The sequence below is a fragment of the Patagioenas fasciata genome, chromosome 12 (genome assembly GCF_037038585.1).
Source record: "Patagioenas fasciata isolate bPatFas1 chromosome 12, bPatFas1.hap1, whole genome shotgun sequence".
NCBI classification, from domain to species: Eukaryota; Metazoa; Chordata; class Aves; order Columbiformes; family Columbidae; genus Patagioenas; species Patagioenas fasciata.
In genome coordinates this window covers 13077172-13092675 of record NC_092531.1, presented here as the reverse complement: position 1 = coordinate 13092675, position 15504 = coordinate 13077172, and the positions used below count along the sequence as shown (strand labels likewise).

General features: G+C 51.8%; 1 protein-coding gene across 11 annotated transcripts in view; it reads left to right on the top strand.

The window, feature by feature from the left end:
* Positions 1 to 14802, top strand: part of PPIP5K1 (diphosphoinositol pentakisphosphate kinase 1) — a 44780-nt gene extending 29978 nt beyond the window's left edge. For 6 of the 11 annotated variants that reach the window (XM_065847134.2, XM_071813888.1, XM_071813884.1 and 3 more), the window contains 4 exons: positions 2211 to 2273; positions 11166 to 11303; positions 11734 to 11847; positions 13045 to 14802. In XM_065847134.2, the coding sequence (XP_065703206.1) occupies positions 2211 to 2273; positions 11166 to 11303; positions 11734 to 11847; positions 13045 to 13733 (1004 nt within the window). In that variant the 3' untranslated portion in view covers positions 13734 to 14802. Of the gene's footprint in view, positions 1 to 2210; positions 2274 to 4696; positions 4877 to 11165; positions 11304 to 11733; positions 11848 to 13044 lie in introns of all 11 variants that reach the window. The other 5 variants (XM_065847136.2, XM_065847135.2, XM_071813890.1 and 2 more) reach the window with 2 other exon arrangements.
* Positions 14803 to 15504: the final 702 nt, after the last annotated feature.

The window sequence follows — 15504 nt, the reverse complement described above, 5'->3', positions numbered from 1 at the left end:
CCCTGGCTGCTTCTTGTCCGCAGCTCTGCAAGCAGCTCGAACCCCAGGCAGCAGTAACTCTCAGGGAAAAGCACCACGGGCCACTCTCTCTGTGCCAGCCAGGAGCAGAGCAGACGCTGCCTGGTCCTGGTCCTGGTCCTGGTCCTGGTCCTGGTCCTGGTGCTGTGCTGCTTTCCCAGGCCCTGCAGCAGGAGCTGAGGATGGGCTGCTCATGCCCAGCTGCAGGGCAGAGTCATGTTGCGTCAGCACAAAACACTGACAAGGGCTCTGCGTGCTGAGGTGCTGTTGTACCCTCTAGTACTTAAAAGGCAGATTTATTTCACTAGTGTGTGACTAACACAGCCCGGAATTATTCCTCTTGATATTACACTACTCCTTTTGTGTTTCTTTGTGTGCTGTGGCACCCTGTGCTCCCAGCACCTTGCTGCAGTAAGAGCAATTGTGAGGAAGAGATGAGGGCTTGGGAGAACAAGTAGGAGGCAGAAGGGCATTTAGCTTCTGGGGAAGGTAGTTTGGAATGTGAAATAAGCCCCTGATCTGCATGTTCCTGCTTAAATGAGCACAAACGAAGTGCTGAACAATGGCATTTAAACCAAACATCATGGCAGACTCTGGGAGGACATTCGTGTCAAGGCCTTTTCCGCAGTCATCAGGCTAATGATGCTTAGAAACCTTCAGACCCTGGAGCACCTCTTTGCATGAACTCTCTATTTTTTCATGGCTGTGATGCTTCAAGGTGTGATGCATGGCTTATAGCACTTCATTAAAGACTTGCTCAAGTGAAGTTAAAATGGCCCTTATTTCTGAGGTTTTTTTGCTTGGGGCTGGGAAAGGACTGAGCAACACTCAGTGGAGAGTCGTGTCCCAGCCGTGGGCAAGTGAAGGGCCTCTGGTGGCTGTGGTTTGCAGGTGGCTGGTGTGAAGCCAGGGGTGCAGCGAGCTATGGTCAGCACCGTTAAACTGACGTGCTGTAAATGGGGGATGTGGGCGGCGGCGGAGATGTCACCAGCTGGCTGCAGCTCCAGGACTCAGACACTTGTAAGGGATTACACACGTAGGGGGGATTGTCATGCTCTATTTGTTGAGTTTAAAGAAAAAACAAAATTAGGGCTGTTTAGCTGGCAAAGGAAATGGCAGCAAGTTTGGGAGCTGGTTTAAATAAGTTATTTGGCCAAGTCAGTGGATGCAGCTAAAGAAGTGCAATGGGGTGTGGAGCATAGATGGACACATGTCTCCTGACCTCAGTGCAGAAAGATGGGTGTACAGACCCTGTTGACCAGGCAGAGCAGACACATGAAATAGGAAAGAGACATAAAAGCATTTCTAATAGTTCCTGAGAGTTCCTAAATAGCAGCAAAAGGTGTGATTGGCTGGGGTCTCACAGCAGATCCTGCAGATATTCTGATCTAGGCCATTCTTTCCTGTGATAGCTGAGGAATTTCCAGAGTGGGAATAAACCAAAATTTTCAGCCTTTTTTTTTTTTTTTTTTGGTGTATACGGAGACTAATCTGTGTCTTTGAAAGCTCATCTGTTTGCACCCTGTTAGATGCACAGAAGCTGTCCTTGCACTGTCTTTCTGATGTGTGATTTCTAAGGGAGGGCTTGGCCTGGGACTTGGCCAGGAGAGGCCTGAGGAACATTTTGCAGGTGTATCCCCAAACCTCTTCTGCACTGGAACGCTTTGAGCAACTGAATTGTGGAGGCGTATCTGCATGGGTCTTCTGGTTGTTCCCTAGTTAAGTAGCTGATTTATCTTTAAACGCAAAAATGGCTCTGTTTAGCTTGCATTAGGAGGATGTTCCAAGTTGTGCTTCCCTGCGCCAGGGCTGTGTTCCCCAGCACAGGGCTGTGGTTGTCCCGGGCAGCGGTGGGTCTGGGCGCTGTCTGCACTGCTGCTGGGCCCCGTGCGGCTGCGAGCATGGCCGGGCTGTGTCCTGCGTGGGCCAAGCTGGGGCTGCACTCAGGGTGGCCGGGGCTGGTGGGAGGTGTGAGGTGCTCTCTGTGACCATGAATGTGGCCCAGGTCCTCGCAGCGCCGGGGCAGCAGGAGCTGAGAGGTCCGGTCAGACCGGGGTGTGACGGCTGTGCCATGGGAGCCCATGTTGTGGGGTGAAGAAGGTGAACATGGAAGGGCAGCTGCAAGTGTATGAAGGTCGGGGGATCCTCAGAAGCAGGCTGTTAACTGAGATGATCTGTTTTTATTTCCTCAGAGCTCTTGTCTATGCCAGCCGTAAAACGATTTTCTGTGTCGTTTGCAAAGCATCCGACTAATGGTACGTTTGCTTCCTTGATTTGACGTTCCCTCACACTTCTAACCCCATGCTCACATTCAGTTCTCTCTGCACGTATTCTCCTCTCAGCCTTCTTGTGGTTTTTTTGTGTCTGTGTATCTGGTGTCCAAACATGCTTCACCTTCCCCCATTGTCTCGTTGTGACTAACTTGTTCATTTGCCCTCTGTTACTGCTCAGTGGCTCCTCTGCTTTTCCCCCAAGGCATTTGTGTCCCAGGTGGAAAAGCAAGAGCAGTGGCTCTGTGAATGGACTCCCAAAGCAGCCTTTAATTCCCTTCTGATGCTGAGGCCTTCTTCATGCTCCTTTGTGGGGGGTGGGGATGGGGGAGAATACTGTTGGATTTCTTGGGCACAGATATCCACTCCATGTTCTGTAAGAGCATCAGCAGCTTAGTCCTCAGTTTCTACGATGTAGGTTTGCAGGACCAAGAGAAGGGTCACCTGGCAGAGCACAGTCTGCGGTGGCGCTCACTGCATTCCTCTGTGCGTGATGTTCCTCAGCACAGGTGTCTTAGCAGCACGGGTAACCTCATGGCTTTTGACCTGCAGACCTGTCTGAGAGTGGTCCCTCACTTACTTCCAGCGTGGTGGTGGCAGGAGCAGGCTTGCCATTCCTGCAGACGGGATGGTGTCTCTGCAGAGCTTTCGCCTGCTGCTGGTGACCGTGCTGGCTGGACCTCCCGCCTCCCAGAGGCAGGAGGGGACAGGCACCACGCCACCCAGGGCAATATCACCTGCTTCACTCCTCTTGTGGCACAGCTGTGAAGAGGCTTGGTGAGGAAGGGCATCTGACAGTGCTTCTGTTGACTTGCTGTCTCTGCTTCATGTTGCTGCTAACCTAACACCCAAACTGTGAGTCTTCTGAGCTTAAAGAGCGTTTTCTCTGTGGTAGCAGATGCCTTGAACTAGTGTTATTATCCAAGTCTTGCACAGAAACTTTTGAAAAGGTTTGTGTTCCAGTACCACTCCTACCTCATGGCTCCTGATGTTGAGACAGGTTAGAACCAAAGCAGATCACTGAAAAAAAATCAGGTTAAGTATTTCTGTCTTATGTGATCAAGGCTGCTTCTGCACTCTTGTTGCTTAGTAAATATGAAGAAATTCTGCTCTGCATGATCTGGAAGATGAGAGAAGTTCAGAAGACTGTTATGAAGACTAAAATTTTGTGAAAGATGAACGGGGAAAGGACAGCTAAATGTGGCTTTACTGTTTCAGATATCTGAAGGGAACTTATTTCCTGTGTTTGCTCAGTTTCGTTTTTCCCAGAGTGGCCAACTGCTTGATTTGTTTGTGTGTCTGGATACCATCTGAACTCACGTGGTGTATGTCAGCAGGATGTGTCCTTCTATCTTGCCAGCAAAACTTGTACCAAGCACCAGTCTTTCCTAAACCACACTGTAAAGCAGCTGCCCCCACCTCAAATATAATGAAGTGAAACTGGGCATTGGGTTTTCCCCAAGAACCCAATGAATATTTATAATGGCAAAGCGCTCCTTAATCAAGAAAACAAAGACAGAGGTCCAGTAGGTGTGAGCTTGAAGTCAGACATATTTGGTCTAGGCTTGGCACTGGTTTTAGCAGGAAGGATGTTTAGCCACATGGACCGCTCATCTGAGGATGCAAACGCTATTCAGAGCTCTGAATCTGGATTTTGTTCCTGAAGAGCTGCCTCTGTGGTGAAATGGGATGGGTGAACCAGAGCAGTGTCCAACCACAGCATCAGACCAGACACTTTATGCTCTGGTCTCGTGAGTGTGGGGAGCCTGGTGTGAGTCCAGAGGCTGTGTACGTGGAGAAGATGTGGCTGCATGCTCGTGTCTTGTCTGCCATGCAAGGATATCGCAGAAGATTGCACAGAATGGGGAGGTGTGCACCTCCGTGCCCCTCTGCTCTGCCATGCTCTCAGGCAAGCCCCAATGTCCCAGTGTCCCTTTCACAGCCTCCGGTCACTTGATGCTGGCTCATTTCTCTCTTCCGTGTGCCGAGGTGCTGGCCGCGCTGGGATGCAGGACTTGAGCGCTGCTTGCAGTCTGGATTTCTTGTCTCGTCTGGGGGAGGGTGTGTGTGGGCCTGACCTTCTTATCTAGGCAAATCTGAACTGTATTGGACTTGGAACACAGCCTAAAATGTCTTCTCTTGTCAGAGTTTCACCCAGGTGAAAGCTCGGGGCTGCCCCTGTGCCCAGCTGCGTTTCGGAGGCTGCGCCTGGGCAGCTGCTCAGCTGTGCTGGGCTCTGCAGAGCAGGGGAATTCCTGACCTCGCTGCGGGAGCAATTGGGCTTCCCACTGTGGTCGGGTCTTCCCCGCCTCGTGGCCCTGGTACTGGCAGCTCCATCCCCACATCTCCTCCGTTTCTCTCCCCAGCTGCATCCGCCCCTCTCACTCTCTATGGCCCCTTTTCTCCAGATGCGTTTGAGCACCACCACGTTGCCCAGTTGCTGCGGCGCTTTTCCTCTGACTGTGCCACCAGCCGGAACATCGCCCTGGATGCTGCTCTAGCCCATCACCTCCAGCAGTGCTCCTACCACCTGCGTCTCTTCAGGAGCTGGCTGATCTCAGGGCAGGATGACTTGGAGTGTCTTTACGGTACTGCACGCTGCAGCTGCCTCGGTCCCCTGCTCCTGTAGCTGAGCAGGGGCCACTGTCTGCTTGAGAATGCAAAGTATGCTTTGCTTCTAGAAAGGAAAGCGTTTCCCTCACCGCATCCCTTGAATCTGTGGGCTGCTGCAGCAAGCTGTGTGGGCTGTTGCATCTGGCAGTTTTGCAGCCTCAGGCAGTGCCTTTCCACGTGGAGCTGATGCTCTCCGTGTGGCTGTAACCGCGCTCTTCCATCTTGGGCAGTTTTTTGTTGCCTCCTTCCTCTAGCCAGGGCGAGCTCTTGAGCTTCCCTCAGGGTGGATGCCAAGCTCCTGCTGCGATGCCCTGCTGAATGACACCCCTGCAGATGTCTCAGTGGGTGCTGCAAGGTGTCTCCTTATCAACAGAGAACCAAAGTGAACAGTGAGAGTGTGGGAAGGAAGGAAATTCAGGAGGTGCCACAACTGGTCACACGCAGGGTGAACATGCTGTAGAAATTTTGGGGAAGTGGGTGCTTGTGGGACTGTGTCGTTTCTAGAGAGAGTGGGTAGGACAGGGCAGAGCCGAGCTGCTGTGTGGCTGCATTGCATGGCGTCTGTTCTGCCTCCGGCACCTCCGCAGCGTGTCCTGTCTGCTGGGGAGGGGTAGGTGATTTCAGCATTGAATCTAGATGTAATCAGTCAAAGCTTGCTACAGTTTCTCTGGTACTTGTCAGCCTCTGGCACAGATGATCTGATGCACTGAGGTCTTGGTGCTTCTAAAATAAGTCAGTATTGCTCTGTGAGGGGGCCGCTAGCGTGGCTGGCTGTTCATGGGTACCTGGCACCACAGGACCTGCTCGGTGCATGCGGCTTGCTGAGCTGTGTGCTGTGATGCATGGACCTCCTTTCTCATCCAGACCCATGGCTGGAAGGGGCAGAGACAGTTTAGCTTTTCATGTAGTGAAGCAACAGGATCAAGCATTTTCAGAGCCCAGAAAAGAGAATTTTTCTTATACAGTCTGTTTTTTCTTGATATGGCCCTTTCTGTCAAGTAGGCAATTTGGAGGTGGCAGTTACTTCTCATATATAATTAGGACAATCTTTGGTCTCCTAGCAACAAATACGAAAGCAGAGCAAAATTGCTTGGAGGGAAGAGGTGCTGGAATGCAGCAGACTGCCCCAGAGCCAAGGCTGAGCTTCCCCTGCTGCAGATCTCACACCTCCCATGAGCTCTGGTAGGGAGAGGAGATGAACTTTGGTGCTTTGGGCAGTGATACGCCAAATATTGCAGCGTGGTGCTGGGCTGTGCAGCCTGCCCTGATGCAGCTGGGCGTTCAGGTTACGTACCTCAGCACCACAGCCTTTCTGGCTGGAAATCTGATCTCTGCAAGCAGTGAGTTCTTTCTTGCTGTTTTCTCAGCCTATCGTCAAGCCCACAATTAATTAGCATGTTTGGAATTCCTGCTGGGTTTCTTCTTGTAGCAGATGTTTCTGCAGTCTCTGTAGCTGACAGCCCTGCTTCCCCCCTTGTGAAAACTACATACCCCTACCCTCTCCTTCTTGGCTTTCACCCGCACTTCCATCCACATAGAACACAAATTAAAAGATAGAATCAGGGAGTTAAAAGTAAGCATCTGTATTTGGAAAGATCAGTGGTGGAGCCCCGAAGCGATCTGTCTGGGAACCTGCATTTATCTGTGTGTTCATACCTGCGAGAAAGGAGAATGTGAAGTTCTTGTGGGTAAACAAATTGCAGTGGTGCTGAAGCTGTGAAGAAACAGCAAATGACCTGATGATGATGAGTGGGCAGTAAAACAGCAGGTGATACTCAGTGTAAATAAATTTAAATGACAAGGGGAAACAGCCCCATGTTCATAAAACGGGGGACTCCGATGTGACCCTCACCACTTGGGATAATGAGGAAAGGTAGAAATATGCAGTCTGGGAGGACGTTTGTGGGAGAGGGGTAGTGGGGACCTGCAGTTCTGTGTCTGTTCCAGCACAGGAACCGGGAGGTTTGAGCACAGGCAGCTTCAAACAAGACGTCGTTGTTCTGTGCAGAATGAAACTCCTCACCACGGTACATGGGGCTGTCAGGAGCTCAGCTGAGCTCAAGAGGAGACTGTGGAATATGGGGGGACCCGTCAGGCTCGGGGCAGTTCTGAGCCGCAGGTCATGGGTTGGGGAGTCACCACGCGCTGTCTCGTGTCCCTTCATCCACGAGTGGGGGGGCTGAGGGGACAGACCTGCGGGCTCACGGCATGGGCTTAAACTTGAAAAGGGTGGTGAGCAACAATCCGGGTTCGCATATGTGTTGTGTGCATATGTAAACACATCCAAATGTAGAGGTCACAGCTAGAGAGCTGAGTTGTAGCTCTGCAACTTCTGCTCATTAAATTGTGTGAAGTCACGTTTAGAACACTCAAGCAAAAATATAATACACAAAAAGGCTTGCTTTGGGCCAGAGAGACTTCTCACCTGAATCTTCTTGGCCTCTGTCTTTGGCTGGCAGCAGCTTGGCTGCTTTCTACTTGCCGTTCTCTCTTTTAATGAGCCAGCGCTGCTAATAGAGACACTTGCTGTAGTTGGGGCCTCAGCTCAGTCTCAGTAAAGCTGAGGAACGTGCCATTTGGACCACTTGAAGGCTACTCCTTGTCATGCCACCAGCCAGGAGCTCTGCTGGCTCCCGGCATGTCTGACTGACCAGCTCTGAGCGATAATCACACCAGCACCTATGTCATTCCAGGGGCTGTATGCGTCCTGTATAAACTCACTTTTCCCAACTAGGATTGCGCAGTCAGCTTTCTTGTCTCTCTGGGACATACATAGAGTTTAGGAAACTTTGTGTTACCTTGATGCAAATTAGATGTTTCCTCTTAATGAAATTATATTGATTGTCTCTTGAGGGTTTAGACTGGGACGTCTCCTGCAGTAATCAAGAAGATGTAGATGAATTCAGGGTCTTGTTTTCTCCCTTGTTCTTCCCTTTTCCCAGTAGAAAACTCTGCTCATTTTAGTTCTATTGCTAACACCTTTGGCTGAACTTTCTTTCAGACCTCAGAGTAACTGAAGAAGAAATAGCTAAAAGTATGCAGGTACCCGTTACATCTGCAGTGGAGTGCTGGGGTAGCACTGTGTGCAGGGCTCACTCAGATATGTCATGTATTTGCTTGGCATTCAAGTCACGTAATCATAAAGTGAGTGTTGGCTGTTTCAGAATTCATCATTGTGTAGTCTGGGTAGAAGGTGGCACTTCAGTCTTTCTTTGAGGTCATCTGCTGAGAGGCAGCTGTTCCCAAGAGCTGTGTCTGTGTGCTCCTCCTCCCAGCAGCCTGGGATTCTCTGGTTCAGATGAAGGTGTGAGACAGGTGCAGGTCTGCGTTGCTTTATGTGGTATACTGTGCCAGATGATCTCTGCAAAAAAGTGCTTATACCGAAACCACCTTCTCAGTGCTCTCATGAAGTGTTCTTAAACAGTCTTGCTCCAATGGTGGAGTCACTCCCTCCGTGAATGTCTGGAAGTCTTCTTCATAAGCTGTGGTTCCACCAAGCAGACTGTTCAGCAAAGTGTGCACCTGCCAGGAACATGGAGCTCGGGGAGAAGAGCTCAGACTGGGTTGTAATTAACTCCAGTGTACAGGTGGCCCTTCAGCTTTGGCACCAGCGCGCCCGCCCGGCTCAGACAGGACTTAAATCCTCAGCCGGGCGGTACCGCCGGTGCCGTCCCCTGCAGAACAGCTCTTCAGGCAGCTCCGTTCTCTCTGCTCCATGCCAGGGTGCTGCTGCATTATTGATTTAGAGTGGAGATGCCCCCGTAGCTGCTCCCTCACATCACTGCAGTCTCCTTGCCCATCCAAAATAAGGCACGTTCAGCACATTCCTCTGCCTTGTTTATCTTAAGTTTTTTTCCCACAACCAAATCTTGTTTTCTTTATTCTAACAGATGGTTTCTTCCTATTTTACTGAACAAAAGTTTTGGAGACATAACTACACTGTACTCCTTGCCTGGAGGAGATGGCAGTTGACACTGGGGTTCATTTTTAGCTCCTGTGCCCTGCAGCCCCCGCCATGTGCCTGTCCGTGCAGAGGAGGCAGGTTGTCCTCTGCACCCTTGGTGCAGCCATTGTCGTCAAACCTGAATGGAACGACAAATGAAACTTGTTTCTCCATCGGCTGCTGTTTGACTTTGATACAAAAATTAATGGAATTCTGTCTAATTTCTTGTGCCATTGTCCACATCACAGACTCCTGCACTGCAGCCCCAGGAGGAGCTTGGGGAAGAATCAGTAGCTGAGCGGTCGACACTGGGTGCCTGTCAGGCTGGAAACATTCCTGTGGTTTGCACTCATGCTTGATTTTTGTGGCCCTTTCCCTAAGATGTCAGGTCTCTGCTCAGTGCGTGTGGTGCAGCAGTGGTACGGAAGCAGCTGCTGCCATACACTTGGGGATGACAGGCTGTGGCAGCAGCTTCTGCTTTGGCTCTGCCGTGCTGGCACAGCCAGTGTGGGCGCGAAGCTGCCGGCGTTGGCCTCCCCGCAGCAGCCACGCCAGTCAGGAGGCTGTGCAGGGCAGTGGGCTGCCGTGCACAGGGGAGAGGGATTCACTGGAAACAGTTGTGCTTCACCTTGAGAAGGGAAACTTTTGCTTTTTTCTCTACTTGCTTGAGACCAGTTAAGTGACACAGTTCTGGGCAGAGCTGTGCAGGCAGGCTTTTGACACGTGGGGATATAGGGGTGTCATTTCACGTCAGTAGCATTGTCAGTGTTCTGTGTTTCCTTTAATGCTGGGCCTTTCATTTCTTCTTTTTATTAGAGGAGTGCCCAAGTCCTCAGATCCCCATCAATGCCTCCAGGGCATCTTGTAACTGCGTTGCTTTGCCTGTGTTACATTCAAACTTCTTCCCTTTTTCTTTGGAGACCCCAATAGCTGAGCCAACCTTGGCCACTCTTTAAACCAGATTCTGTTATGAAATTACATGAGCCTCACACTGTGCTGCTTCACAGCCATCTCCATGTGACTGTTCATTAAGTCTTGCCCTCACCCTTTTCCTTTAGCTCTGAGTCCCAGAATGCCTATGAGAAAGTAATGAACAGATACTTTTCCTTATTCAGCACTTCCAGTCTGAGGACTTCTCAGCAAGGGACAGCAGAGTATTGTTGCAGTGCCTTACATTCCTTTGTCCTAGCCTAGGATTTGTTATCCTTCACGTCCTGAATCCGTGTCTGTAGGCTGCTTGTGGCACAGGTAACCTCTCCAGAGGTTTTTCTGTCAGTAGCTGTTCTGGCAGCGTGTCTCTGCAGCACTGTGCACTGGTGGTGTTCTGGTCTGCAGCCTCCTCATACTGCATGTTCACTCCAAATACCCTCTGCTGGTTCATGCTCCTTGCAGAGCTGCATTAGGTGAGCGGGTCAAAGCAGAGACAGTCCTGGAGGTGACTGGAACCATGACTATGCTTAGCAGCTAATCCAGGTGCTGTCAGGCACCAGTTCCTTCCCAGAGTCTTTCTAAGCCCCTTGGAGGGAGCTAGGGAGTCACAGAATGGGAAGCCTGAGCTTAAGCGGTTGAGAGGCCTTTGAACTCAAGAGGTGCAGAGCAGGAGGCCTCATTCCCATGTGCCCAGAGACTCACTTGTTTCTTCCTTGCTCCTCTGACAGTTTCAGGCTGGCTTGGTGCCATGAAGTGTTGCCAAGCTTGGATGAAGAGGAAGATACTTTGCCATAATATTCTGCTGGCTTGAGTAGCAAAGAATTTATTGTGAATGGTTGTGATGCAGCTTGGCTCTGAGCAAGTGTCTGCTAAATGTTGAGATACCTATTTCTACTAATTCTGGGTTTGCTGACAGTGAAGTCTTGTTAAGAGGACAAATAATTCAGAATATTCCCCAGCCCATCAGGCTGAGGGGCGGCGTGGGCTGTGTCCAGGCTGGGCTGGCGCTCCTGGGGCTGTTCTTGCGTGGAAATTCTGTTGACTTCATTCAAATTCTGTTTCGCTTCTGTGAAGTGTGGGGCACTGTGCTGAGGTCTCCATCATAACCGTATATTTTAGCAAACGGTCCCAGGCTTTGCAGCAAACTTGGCTGCTGCTCGGTACGTTTCCTCCTCCTCCCCTCCTCTGCGTGTGCCTGGGTGCTTGCTTTCAGGTCTGTTATTGCATGTGGTTGCCTAGCGGTAATTTTCTTGGCCTAGAAGAGGTGACCTTAGGCCTGAGTGTGCCTGTCGTTTGATTCCCAGACTGCCCAGCTCCTTCAGCCATGAGTGGTCTTGCGTGGATTTAGGCTGCTGTTTGCTCTATTCATTTTCTGATGGGTTTCTTTCCAGGTTTTGAAGGGTGTTCCATGGTTCCTACCATCTATCCCCTGGAGACTCTGCACAACTCCCTCTCTTTGCGCCAGGTCAACGAGTTCCTGACAGCTGTGTGCAGGAGCTGCAGTGAGTCGCATGTCCAGTCCACCACAGGTACTGGTGAGGTGGGCTCGTCCCTGGTCAGCCAGGGCAGCAGGGAGGCCGGGAGACCTTTTGGGATGGGGGGATAGATCAGCCTGGCAGGACTGGCAGTAGGTGCAGTCTCTGAAACCTGTTCCAGGGTGTTCTAGCCCAGGAATGATCTGTGGGATCCAGCTCAGAGCCATTCTAGGTCACTTACTTGAGAGACAAGTAATCGGTCAGATCTGCCTGTAGCTGATGCGTTCAGTGATGTGGATACAAACTCCAGCCTGGGAAGTTGTAGCCTCAGATTCCCAGGCGCCGAGGGACAGGCCTGGCTCTGAATTTGCACTGTTCTTGCACTCTTCCTGGAGCGCCTGCTCGCAGCTGCTGGGTTATGAGCAATTCCTTTGTGTCTGTCTGAACATTACTGATCTGTGCTTGTTTTTTATTTTTCTTGAAGCTTTGTTTGATTCAATGATTGGCAGCCAGATACCAGGAGACCCCTTTATGTCCCAGCGAATCCTATCATCATCCTCTTTGCCTTTGCGCCAGCGTTCGGATAAGCCCCCTTGGTGTGAGTGTGCTCCCTTCTTGATGGGGTGGATGTGATGGTGAGGGAGGGAATGGTACCAAATGATGGAAGCCAAGTTTTGGTGCTCAGGGTTTCTATGCTCTGCCCATGAGGGAACAGAAACAGAAAGAGGAAATAGGTAAAAGGGAAAGTAGCCATATGCCCTGTGAAAAAGCTTCCAAAGAAAGATGCAAAATGGGTCTCTGAAGTACTGTATATTCTGGGGACATACACTGTTGAGTGGACCCTGTTTCTCCAGACATCCTCTGCATTGTGCATGAGGACACAAAAGGCCTGAGTGCACTGTTTTCATCTCAGGTTTAGTGATTCTCCATGGCACATGGCCAGCTCAGTGCTGGCATGTGAAAATGCCTTCGTTTCCTAAGCAGCCATGCACATGCCTCACCCAGCACTCCACACAGGACAGATGATGATTTAGTTCTTCGCTTACATACTTCTGTGCAGCTCCTGGGCCTCACTTGTCCCAGTCATTGCAGAGCTGGTGACTGTGAGTCCCCTTTGCAGAGCTGCCTCGCGCCCAAAGGGGAGAGGATTACCAAAGAATTGCACAACGCGTGCCTTAACGCCAGCCAAGGTGCTGTGGAAAGAGCAGCGCTGCTGTTCTGGCTGCGCACCCCGTGCCAGGAGCGGCGTGTGTCAGTGCAGGCAGTGTGGTCAGGGAGCTGGACTGACCGACAACCACTGTTTCGTCTTCCCCCTTTATTGGATTAGATGTAATCTAGATCTGTTCTCTAGTTTTTTTCATTGTACGATACAGGACAAGAATAAGCATTAGCGGAGATGCAATATTTCTTCTTGCAGTGGTGACTCTGGCTCAGCATTCAGGGATTCACAAAGAGCTAAGTTGAAGCTGAGAACATTCCATAACAATGAAGGAATGAAAGAAGCTGCTTTTCAGCTCAAAGTGCAACATCACATTTTACAATTTGCTCTACAATGACAGTGACGGCTTAGGACTGTATGAGAAGATATAAGCGTGGTGTTTGTCTCGGGTGTTCATCAGCTGAGCTGCAGAAACAAAACCAAGGGCAGCTTCAAGCCCCTGCCAGGTTGCATGGCTTGTAGATGACCTTCACCTGGTGGCTGTAGAACTGTGAGACTGAGACAGCTTGAATCTGCCCAGGCTTTGGGCTGGGATAACACCAGCTAAGCGTTTAAGACTTTTCTTCCTCTTTGCAGACAGCAGTGGACCCTCCAGCACCGTCTCCAGTGCAGGGCCATCCTCCCCAACCTCTGTGGACAACTGTTCTCGGTTCAGCTTTGCTGAGAAACTTTCCATCAGTCCCCCCAAAAGTGAGGAGCAGCTGAGCAGCCAGTGCCCCGAGCACGGGGACCGGCAGCCTGCAGGCAGAGGGCTCGATGTGGAGCTGCAACTGTCAGGGTTGTTGGTGGCAGAGCCGAGTGCCCCCGACACCCTGGCCTGGAGCAGCGACCCGGAGCCAGGCAGCGTCCTGGAGCTATGTGAGAAGGAGCTGGCGAAGCAGGACTCCAACCTGGAGAAGAGTGTGTTGGAGCCGGATGAAGAAGAATCAGATGGGGAAATGCTAGAGCCAAGTGACACCAGGAACCCAAAGTGTGGTGCAGGGTCTGATCCAGGGCTGGCTGGGGAGAGAGTGAAGCCAGGTGAGGGGCACAGAGAGGGAGTAACTGGCCTGGATCTGTCAGGGCTGCCCGAGGAGATCTTGGCGCCCTGTGGAGAGGAGCTGCTGGAAGAGGAGTTGGACGCAGAGCACATGGGCAGGGAGCTGCTGGGGGACAGTGCCGCGTCAGGCCTGCTTCTGTCTGCTCACCCAGGCCAGGGGCAGCCACTGCCTCCGGAGGAATGCGTGGAGCAGCAGCAGCTGTGTGGGGAGGATCAGCAGAACTAGCAGCTCACTACAGCGTGCTGCGAGCACTTCTGGCCCGGTGGCAGCCGGCTCCCCGCACACACCTCGTGCAGCTGGCTGTCCGCACACGAGCCACGACCAAGGCCAAAGGACTCTGGGGCGTGACGGGGTCTGCTCTGCTCTTTGCCGTTCGGCAAGAGGCAGTGCCCCATCTCCCTTGTTAAACGAAGAACACCTGCAGTCCTGATACTGGCACGGCGGCTCCATGGGGCAGGGCCATGGGGCTATGCTGGTCTCCCCAGGGCTGTGTGCTCGCTGGGACAGCAGAGGGAGAGGACAGGTACAACCTGGGCTTTGGGGGGTAAGTCAAAGGAGACAGATGCTCCCTTGAGATGTTTTGGCCCATAGTCTTCAGAGAAAGGCATTCTGGGCCCAAAGTAATCAGATCCACCACAACCACCAACCTCTTCTCTGCTCCTTCCTTCTTCCTCTCTCAATTCCCACCACTGGCCACCAAAAGCAGGTCCAGAGAGTCCATGGCAGGAAGACCAGGAGAAGCAGAAAGCATTTGAATGAGTGTGGGAAGGAAAGTAATGAAGGGATCAGATCTGAGACTGCTACTTGCAAGGAAACATCTCTTTGGCATGGATTTGAATCTTCTCCTGCTGGGCTGGGGCAGGCAGGGGCCCAGAGACCCAGCCTGGGAGAGGTGGGCAGGGAGGACACACACGGGTTTTTTTTCTAGTCCCCAAGGGTCAGAGAGGGTACAGCTCTGAAATCTTGGTGACAGAAATTAAAAGAAACAGCTATTTGATCAAATCAGGATTATTAGAAACCAATAAGGAGAAATCTTTATTATATATAAAAGGAAAAGTATTTAATACATATTTATGTAAACGACTTGTGAGCACAAGCCTGAGGGCAAGATTGGCAGGGGTGTCCGTGCTGCATCCTGCATGCAGGCCGGGCTCTGCCTCCTGCACCTCGGTACCTAGGGACAAGTCTGCGTGTTTGTCCGTAGCTAGTATCTGTGTTTTTGTGAAGCTGTGCCCAAAGATCTCCGCACTGTATTGTGATGATGTGTGTTCACAGTAAATCTATGCTGTGGGTCCAGCGTCTCTGTGTCTGATGCTGATTTGTGCAGCAGCGTGCAGGTGCCCAGGACAGCAGGTCCTGCCTGTTCGCCATCCTGGAAGAGGAGCTGTGGCTGAACTCCCGACTGAAGCGAGTGCACAGGCTGGGGCTTTGCTCAAGGTCAGACGCTTCTTTTTTCTTCCACAGAAGAGCTGGTCATACTGGGAAAGACATCCTGGTTTCCCAGGCCCTGGGGTGGTTTGTGGTAGAATGAAGACACTGGGGTAGCATGTTTGGCTCCTTTCACTTACTCCACACTTTCTTGTAACTTCCTGGTGCCACATCCTCTTCCTTGTGCCTGGTAATCCCCAGCTGCCAGTTTGGGTGTTTGAGAAAGGTTGTGTTCACCCGCACTGGGAATGTGGCAGTGGCACAGCTGCCTCCAGCGTGGCCCCATGTGAGGGAGCTTGGCCCTGTGCTGTGGCTATGCCAGCCCCCATGGCTGTGTGCCGGGCTCTGGCGCGGGGCTGGCCCTGCCCTGGAGACCTGGACAATGAGGCACCGCGGCTGGTGCCCCTGCACTGCCCTGAGAGCTGGCTGCGGGAACACAGCGGCCAGAGCAGCACTAGGCCCCACTCCTGCCCCTCGGGCAATGCCTACAGCCCTGATCCCCTGTCCTGCCTGTGTCCCCAATCCCCCATCCTGCCTGTGCCCTCTGGGATCTGAGGCTCCTGCCACC